Below are 9,833 nucleotides of genomic sequence, written 5' to 3' on the forward strand. Positions count from 1 at the left end.
CACTGACGCACTTAGCTGTTCTACAAGTGGTCTGAGGCAGTCGGTAAATAACGGGCGTTTTCAAGAACAACTTTAGCAAAGATGGTTTTGGGAACCAGCTCTGAGATTTAACGATGCTCCTACAAAGGTTCTAACGATGACTTAGCCATAAGATGCTTTTAGGAAACCGGGCCCTGCTCTTTTCAGGAGAACTTCTGCAAAAGGGGCTTATGTTCATCCACCAAAACAAGTAGGATCCTTGGTCGAGAATTGTCTGCCATTGTGGGTCAAACCTGAGGAAAGACTGAAGAGTTTGACAAGAGAGGAAAATAATCATCAATGTCCCACCCACACATTCAAGATTACTCCAAGGCCGGAATTCAATCATTGCATGCAGCACAATCTGCAACAATTGAATTCAGCCGCTGTTTTTCTTTTATTACTGACCTCAAAATTCTGCCTTTGATGTTGCAAATAAATCCATTGATGGGAAAGAAAAATAATGCTTAAACAAGTCAGTAGTACAAACCTTCTGTGGTTGTTAAATGTTTTATTTTACTTTCTCACATTTGTTTTTCACAAAGGGGTCTAGAAATGGTCAAGATCCAATGCAGTGACAATGATACTAACCTTTAGCTAACAATACAGCTACCAATAAAAAATAACAGCAATAATAATATTACAGTACATTAGAACAATAATTAATTCATGTCTTAATAATAATTATAAAGGAAAAAAAGTGACCCATGATGAAAAGAGGCCATTAGTCCGATGTCGGGTGGCTTTTAGGGAAGCATCCACCAGTCTCCATCCACCGTCTTCTCCTTTAATTATATCCTATCTCCTATCATTCTGTTCTTCGATATCTTCTGTCCACTAACCAGCCTTCAATGTGTGCTAAATCGCCCCAAAAACATAAAATGTTTAATTGACAGGTGGCGCATAATCCCTGTTCCAAAAAGGTTTAGAATAGCCTACTGCAGCTCACGATTGAATGTCATACAACACATTTTAGAAGTGCGTTGTTTAAATCTGCATGAATAATCCTCAAGTTTTCAGATTAACCCTGCTGCAAGTATTATGAGTAATACAGACTTTTTTTGTGTATTTCAACATTGTTTAACAGACAGAGTATATAACCCTCTACGTATGTTTCTCTACATCTGTCTCTCTACCTGCTGAAGAGTTTCATGAAGCTCTGGAAGCCGTCCTCTCCGAAGAAGTCGAAGGAGCCCTGTGAGGTGCCCAGGTGTACCAGCAGCAGTACCAGCAGCACCACCACCAACAGGGGCACCAACAGGTTCCAGCCTGCCGCCAGGATGTTGTACCACTTGGCCTTGTCCGAGCACTCCTGGGCCAGCTGCAAGTTCCCCTGGGTCTTCTGGTCCCTGGCCTGGACAGGAGAGAGAAGCAAATGTTAAAAGCAATGTAGTGCCTTTAAAAAAAAAGTGTCTTTAATTGAATTGAGAGAGAGAGCGAGAGAGTTCATTTATTGATAGGGCTTAAATTAGGAGAGGCCTCTGATGTACGTTTTCTAATGTTATCATAATGATAGGTTTTAGGATAATGTTTTTTCAATCTCTGGATATGGTTCAATTGAAAATTATGTCATAATGACACAAACGTATGTATTATGTAATTATGGTAATTAAGAGGTAATATGTTCATGTAAAATATATATATATTTTCTTAATATTTAGATCTGTGTCCATATTGTCCATGTGTTTCTAGTGGATAGACTATATGTTTAAAGAGAAAATAGCGTAATTAATGAAAAAAGCATCCAATTAACAATGGCAACATTTTTACTCTGCAACTCTTCCAGCTATTTACTTTTTTCACAACTGCCACCAGTTTGGCGACAAAGCATATACAACAAAGACATAGTGACATAGTAAAATAAATAAAAGTGTGTAAAAATATAAATAATATTTAATACTGAAACCCTCATATTAAACACCAAACGGTATTCACCAAGTTTATGGGTTACATTTAGGAAAATGTTTTACAGCTTTGTCATTCTATTTTTTTCTATTTTTATAATCCTATTTTCTATTAAATGTTATGAAAATGTCATGAAATCCTTGAAAGTTTCAAAAATTCCAGTAATTTACTGGTAAACTTAGAAAATTACCAGTAATATACCCTCCCTTTTCAACCTACACAGGCCCACCATGTATGTCTTATGACCAGGTTTATACACCTGTATTTCTTGGCGAATACACTGGTTGAAGTCTAAGCAGTGTTTCCTCTAGATTAGTTCTTATAAAGACACAGAGGATTACTAACCATCATCTATAGCAGCAGGAACCACATTTTTTACTTTGGGACATGTTTTATGCAGGTAGAATAGAGCAGGACTGGAGGCCTGCCCAAGTAAGTAATTGTACCGGGGAAAACATTGGTCTAAGACATTTGCCATATTTCTGCCCACTAATAACATATCTGGTTTATTTGGAGAAAAATGTAGTTGGCTGTAGACACTGATTTTAGGTCAGTTTTTCTTGCCTAAATAGTTAGGTTTAGAATTAGAATTGGATGGCAAACTGATCCTAGATCTGTGTCTACATTCATATTCTCCCCTGGAGCATGTCTGTACTCTGGTATGGTACTCCTGCTTCCCCCATGCTAGTCTTTAATCTCCCATCAGCACTTGCCTATTAGTAAGATGCCAATTACGCTAGTTTTAAACCCTTCAGTCTGTCAGTCAGGCTGCCAGTGGTGGTGCTCATCTCTAATTTGGGCTCTGTTTCATTACAGGGGAAGTGATTTTGGGCCACTGTGCCTGCTGGCTTCTTGCGTTCCCAGTCCACATCCCCCATTCCTGTGGTGCAGGACACACAGACTCCCTCATCTAGTTTGGCTTATGGAGAAGCCTTAGACAGTGCATGTATCTTACAGGAGTCTCAATATTAGTACAGTTATATAGTACTGTATGGCAGCTGTAAACATGGGCTTTGAATGGATGCAATTTAACACTCATTATTTGTGTTCAACTTATGCTGGCTGTTCAACCTATCTCTGTGTTGCCTCTATTTTAGCTAACAATACAACAGCTACAACATAATAATTAGTGAGACAGGTTGAAATAGAGACTTGGGGAAAGAGAGAGATAGAGAGACTTGGGGAAAGAGAGAGATATAGAGACTTGGGGAAAGAGAGAGAGATATAGAGACTTGTAAAAAGTGAGAGAGATATAAACCTTGTAAAGAACTCACTTTAATGGAGTAGATGAGAGCCATGAATCCCAGACAGCAGAAGTTGACATACAGGGTGTTGCACAGGGACCAGACTAGGTAGTCACTGGGTGGCTTCTTGCCTGCGGTGCCCATATTCACCACGGTGGAACCCGCCGGCTTGCGGGCCGACTTGCAGTTGGTGAGAGGGGTGCAGTCGGACGGGTAGTTGTAAGTGTGGTTGTCCATTCTTTTGGCTTTTTCAATTCTTGTTATCTGGTCCTGAATGTCCTTGGTTTGTTGAAAAGAAGCTGGCAAATTCTGTGACCTGCCTTGCTCCACTTGCTCTGCTTGGATGGCGTCTCCTAGTGTGCCATGGCCCCTGTGTGGGGCTTTTATGCCCCTGTGGAGGTTGGTGACAGCGAGAGGGCGCGTTGGGCAGGGACCTGTAGGCCTGTCATTATGTGGTCGGGCCTCTGGGACAGACCAAGGGAAAAAGAGAGCGAACAGAGAGAGAAGGAAAGACTGAAAGAGACAGACAGACATACAGCGAGAGAGAGAACAAGACACAGAGAGAGAGAGAGAGAGAGAGAGAGAGAGAGAGAGAGAGAGAGAGAGAGAGAGAGAGAGAGAGAGAGAGAGAGAGAGAGAGAGAGAGAGAGAGAGCGAGAGAGAGAGAGAGAGAGAGGGAGAGAGGGAGAGAGCCAGAGAGAGAGAGACCAGTTTGTTGAATTCAGATCAGGGGTCTCTAACTGGATAGCTAATCGGTCTGCAGGCTTTTGTTCCAGCCCAGTACTAACACACCTGATTCAACTACTGTAATCATGGTCGAATAGTTGATAATTTGACAGGTTTGTTACACACTTGCTGCTGTCCTCAGTGTGAGCATTGTTTAACCCTATTCAGGATGGTACCTCAACTCCTGTATCTTGCAAATGCAACATTTAAATGATAATTTCAACTAGAGCTGGATTATGTGAAGCATTTATAGCCAAACATGTATATAGAGTGCATTCGGAAAGTATTCAGACCCCTTGACTTTTTTCACATTGTTACGTTACAGCCTTAATCTAAAATTGATTAAATAAAACATTTTCCTCATCAGTCTACATACAATACCCCATAATGACAAAGTGAAAATAGGTTTTTAGAATTTTTTGCAAATGTATTAAAAATAAAAAACAGAAATACCTTATTTACATAAGTATTCAGACCCTTTGCTATGAGACTCGAAATTGAGCTCAGGTGCATCCTGCTTCCATTGATCATCCTTGAGATGTTTCTACAACTTGATTTGAATCCACCTGTGGTAAATTCAACTGATTGGACATGATTTGGAAAGGCACACACTTGTCTATATAAGGTCCCACAGTAGACAGTGCATGTCAGAGCGAAAACCAAGCAATGAGGTTGAAGGAATTGTCCTTAGAGCTCCGAGAGACAGGATTGTGTCGAGGCATAGATCTGGGGAAGGGTACCAAAAAATGTCTGCAACATTGAAGGTCCCCAAGAAAACAGTGGCCTCCATCATTCTTAAATGGAAGAAGCTTGGAACCACCAACACTCTTCCTAGAGCAATCGGGGGAGAAGGGCCTTGGTCAGGGAGGTGAACAAGAACCCGATGGTCATTCTAACGGAGGACGCGATGGGGTGAGGTTGTGTTTCTCTAATGGGAGGTAAGCTTGGCTTCTTCTTTATATGGTGTTGAGTAAAGCTTAAACCATGTATTTAGATTGTAGGTAGGTATTGTAGTTAGGTATTGTAGGTAGTTTATCTAGGTAGTTATTGTAGGTAATTATTGTACGTAAGTATTGTATTCGGCTGAGCCCGGTGAGCACGAGGCTAGCTAACCCACTACCAGGACCAATAAAGCTAGCTAGCTAGCGGGTAGCTACTGGTAATTATTAGCAACTGTGGATAGTTGTTTCCAATGTTATTTCACGCTTAAGAGTACCTGTAATTATGCCAGCTAGCTATCTACCATTCAGCTGTTTTTCTAATCTCATTATCTGAAGCGTTAACGTTAGGTAGTTAGTAGCTACTGTACTCGAAATGTAGCTAGCTTGTTGCTACCTAGATAGCTAACTAAACAATAGCTGGAACGACCTAGCTGTAATGTTTGGAGACACTTTCTCTCCGTTGGGACAGACGCGAACTGGCTAAATCGATTCAGTAGCTAGCTTTACACTTAACTAGCTAACAGTAGCTACTAAGGGTAAGTTAAAACCTACATTTATTTTAATTTTATTTTACATACTGGTAACCAGAGTCGTTCAAAAGGAATTCAAGACATGGGTGACTAGTTAACGTTAGCTTGGCTCTCTCTGTGTGTTTCATACCGTGGGAGGAGGGGTTGGTTCGTTGACAGAGAGCAATGGCTAGCTAATATAATAACTATTCTAGCTAGCTAACTAACTGACTGAATAAATTGACGACGTACTCACTCAAACTGTCAAAACTAACCCCAAAACTTTACACAACGTTAGACACAGACACGAATGATCTGTTTAGCGTGTTAACACACTATTGGTAGTTTGTTGTAACCGAGTATTGGTGCTAAACCGTGTTATTGGAAGCTAGCATGCTAGTTAGCTATGGCGTCATAGGATACGGTGCCCTGGGCAGTTTTCATGGAAGAATACTGTACCAAGTTAGCTAACTGAATAAACTAAGTTAGAGTCTATTCCTAGAAAACATTGAACCGCTGTAGTTTACAACAATTAGAATTTCTATAATGGAAGTTGGGAGAGTTATATTTGAGTGTTTCAGTGAAACGTAAGTGAGGGAGGCCCCACTCTCTCGCTTTCCCAGATGTTTAGTGAATTTCATTCCGATCTCCTTTGCATTATTGTAGCCTTTTCTGTAGCCTGTCAACTATGTGTCTGTCTATCCCTGTTCTCTCCTCTCTGCACAGGCCATACAAACGCTTCACACCGCGTGGCTGCTTCCACTCTAATCTGGTGGTCCCTGCACGCACGACCCACGTGGAGTTCCAGGTCTCCGGCAGTCTCTGGAACTGCTGTTCTGCGGCCAACAAGGCAGAGTTCATCTCAGCCTATGCTACCCTCCAGTCCCTCGACTTCTTGGCGCTGACGGAAACATGGATTACCACAGAAAACACTGCTACTCCTACTGCTCTTTCCTCGTCTGATCATGTGTTCTCGCATACCCCGAGAGCATCTGGTCAGCGCGGCGGTGGCACAGGAATCCTCATCTCTCCCAAGTGGACATTCTCTCTTTTTCCCCTGACCCATCTGTCTATCTCCTAATTTGAATTCCATGCTGTCACAGTCACTAGCCCATTCAAGCTTAACATCCTTGTCATTTATCGCCCTCCAGGTTCCCTTGGAGAGTTCATCAATGAGCTTGACGCCTTGATAAGTTCCTTTCCTGAGGATGGCTCACCCCTCACAGTTCTGGGTGACTTTAACCTCCCTACGTCTGCCTTTGACTCATTTCTCTCTGCCTCCTTCTTTCCACTCCTTTCCTCTTTTGAACTCACCCTCTCACCGTCCCCCCTACTCACAAGGCAGGCAATACGCTTGACCTCATCTTTACTAGATGCTGTTCTTCTACTAATCTCACTGCAACTCCCCTCCAAGTCTCCGACCACTACTTTGTATCCTTTTCTCTCTCGCTCTCCTCCAACACTACTCACGCTGCCCCTACTCAGATGGTAATGTGCCGTCGCAACCTTCACTCTCTCTCTCCCGCTACTCTCTCCTCTTCCATCCTATCATCTCTTCCCTCTGCTAAATCCTTCTCCCTCCGATCTCCTGATTCTGCCTCCTCAACCATCCTTTCCTCCCTTTCTGCATCTTTTGATTCTCTATGTCCCCTATCCTCCCGACCGGCTCGGTCCTCCCTTCCTGCTCCGTGGCTTGACGACTCATTGCGAGATCACAGAAGAGGGCTCCGGGAAGCCGAGCAGAAATGGAGGAAAACTAGACTCCCTGCGGACCTGTCATCTTTTCACTCCCTCCTCTCTGCATTCTCTTCCTCTGTTTCCGCTGCTAAAGCCACTTTCTACCACTCTAAATTTCAAGTCTCTGCCTCTAACCCTAGGAAGCTCTTTGCCACCTTCTCCTCCCTGCTGAATCCTCCTCCTCCTCCCCCTCCCTCCTCCCTCTCTGTGGATGACTTTGTCAACCATTTTGAAAAGAAAGTTGACGACATCTGATCCTCATTTATTAATTCAAATGACACCGCTGGTCCTGCTCACACTGCCCTACCCTATGCTTTGACTTTTTTCTCCCCTCTCTCTCCAGATGAAATCTTGCGACTTGTGACGGCCGGCCGCCCAACAACCTGCCCGCTTGACCCTATCCCCTCCTCTCTTCTCCAGACCATTTCCGGAGACCTTCTCCCTTACCTCACCTCACTCATCAACTCATCCTTGACCGCTGGCCATGTCCCTTCCGTCTTCAAGAGAGCAAGAGTTGTACCCCTCCTCAAAAAACCTACACTCGATCCCTCCGATGTCAACAACTACAGACCAGTATCCCTTCTTTCTTTTCTATCCAAAACTCTTGAGGGTGCCGTCTCTAGCCAACTCTCCTGCTATCTCTCTCAGAATGACCTTCTTGATCCAAACCAGTCAGGTTTCAAGACTGGTCATTCAACTGAGACTGCTCTTCTTTGTGTCACGGAGGCTCTCTGCACTGCTAAAGCTAACTTTCTCTCCTCTGCCCTTATCCTTCTAGACCTATCTGCTGCCTTTGATACTGTGAACCATCAGATCCTCCACTCCACCCTCTCCGAGTTGGGCATCTCCGGCGCTGCTCACTCTTGGATTGCATCCTACCTGACAGGTCGCTCCTACCAGGTGGCGTGGCGAGAATCTGTCTCCGCATCACGTGCTCTCACCACTGGTGTCCCCCAGGGCTCAGTTCAAGGCCCTTTCCTATTCTCTCTATACACCAAGTCACTTGGCTCTGTCATATCCTCACATGGTCTCTCCTATCATTGCTACGCAGACGACACACAATTAATTTTCTCCTTTCCCCCTTCTGATAACCAGGTGGTGAATTGCATCTCTGCATGTCTGGCAGACATATCAGTGTGGATGTCGGATCACCACCTCAAGCTGAACCTCCTGGGGAAGGACTGCCCGCTCCATGATCTCGCCATCATGGTTGACAACTCCATTGTGTCCTCCTCCCAGAGTGCAAAGAACCTTGGCGTGACTCTGGACAACACCCTGTCGTTCTCCGCTACTATCAAAGCGGTGACCCGATCCTGCAGGTTCATGCTCTACAACATTGGCAGAATACGACCCTACCTTACACAGAAAGCGGCACAGGTCCTAATCCAGGCACTTGTCATCTCCCGTCTGGATTTCTGCAACTCGCTGTTGGCTGGGCTCCCTGCCTGTGCCATTAAACCCCTACAATTAATCCAGAACGCTGCAGCCCGTCTGGTGTTCAAACTTCCCAAGTTCTCTCATGTCACCCTGATCCTCCGCACACTCCACTGGCTTCCAGTTGAGGCTCACATCTACTACAAGACCATGGTGCTTGCCTACAGAGCTGTGAGGGGAACGGAACCTCCTTACCTTCAGGCTCTGATCAGACCCTACACCCAAACGAGGGCACTACGTTCATCCACCTCTGGCCTGCTAGCCCCCCTACCTCTACGGAAGCACAGTTCCCGCTCAGCCCAGTCAAAGCTATTCGCTGCTCTGGCACCCCAATGGTGGAACAAGCTACCCCACGACGCCAGGACAGCGGAGTCACTGACCACCTTCCAGAGACACTTGAAACCCTACCTCTTTAAGGAATACCTGGAATAGTATAAAAGTAATCCTTCTACCCCCCCTCCCCCACCCCCCCATAAAAAAAGTGGTTGTCCCACTGGCTATCATAAGTTGAATGCACCAATTTGTAAGTCGCTCTGGATAAGAGCGTCTGCTAAATGATGTAAATGTAAATGTAATGTAAATGTCTCTCTGACAAAGCTCCAGAGGTCCTCTGTGCAGATGGGATAACCTTTCAGAAGGACAACCATCTCTGCGGCACTCCACCAAACAGGCCTTTATGGTAGAGTGGCCAGACGGAAGCCACTCCTCAGTAAATGGCACATGACAGCCCGCTTGGAGTTTGCCAAAAGGCACCTAAAGACTCTCAGTGTCACGAATTCCGCCGAGACTGCTCCTCCTCCTTGTTCGGGCAGGCTTCGGCGTTCGTCGTCTCCGGAGTACTAGCTGCTACCGTTTGATGTTCTCTATGTTTGTTTGGTTTTGTCTGATTAGTGCACCTGTTCCATATCACGTATTGATTATGTCACCTATAAGTTTCCTTTGGTTTTGTTTGTAGTTGTGTGTTGTTGTCCGCCTGTCCGTTGGTGATTTGTATTTGCTCTCTTGTATTTTGTGTATTGACGCACAGTATGCGTAATCGCTCGCCTCCGTTGTGTTAAGGCCCGTTATTTTGTATTGTCGTGTTTTGACTAGTAAAGTCTGTTGGACTAAGCTTCTGTGTCCTGCGCCTGACTCCAACACCACATCCACATCAGCTCGTGACACTCAGACCATGAGAAACAAGATTCTCTGGTCTGATGAAACCAAGATTGAACTCTTTGGCCTGAATGCCAAGCGTCATGTCTGGAGGAAACCTGGCAACATCCCTACGGTGAAGCATGGTGGTGGCAGCATCAGGCTGTGGGGATATTTTTCAGTGG

At 44.6% G+C, this 9,833-nt stretch overlaps 1 protein-coding gene across 2 annotated transcripts; it reads right to left on the minus strand.

The window, feature by feature from the left end:
- Nucleotides 1-501: 501 nt before the first annotated feature.
- Nucleotides 502-3,510, minus strand: ifitm5 (interferon induced transmembrane protein 5). Of its 2 annotated transcripts, XM_041836611.1 has the most exons (3): nucleotides 3,198-3,510; nucleotides 1,155-1,372; nucleotides 502-876 (listed from the first exon to the last, which is right to left on the minus strand). In XM_041836611.1, exons 1-3 carry the CDS (start codon nucleotides 3,402-3,404, stop codon nucleotides 867-869), a joined length of 435 nt encoding a protein of 144 aa, XP_041692545.1. In that variant the 5' UTR covers nucleotides 3,405-3,510; the 3' UTR covers nucleotides 502-866. The 2 variants fall into 2 exon arrangements, with proteins under 2 accessions (XP_041692545.1, XP_041692546.1); XM_041836612.1 differs by lacking the exon at nucleotides 502-876 and having other exon boundaries at nucleotides 1,151-1,372.
- Between the last annotated feature and the right edge of the window lie 6,323 nt (nucleotides 3,511-9,833).

The sequence above is a fragment of the Coregonus clupeaformis genome, chromosome 19, assembly GCF_020615455.1.
Source record: "Coregonus clupeaformis isolate EN_2021a chromosome 19, ASM2061545v1, whole genome shotgun sequence".
Lineage (NCBI taxonomy): Eukaryota > Metazoa > Chordata > Actinopteri > Salmoniformes > Salmonidae > Coregonus > Coregonus clupeaformis.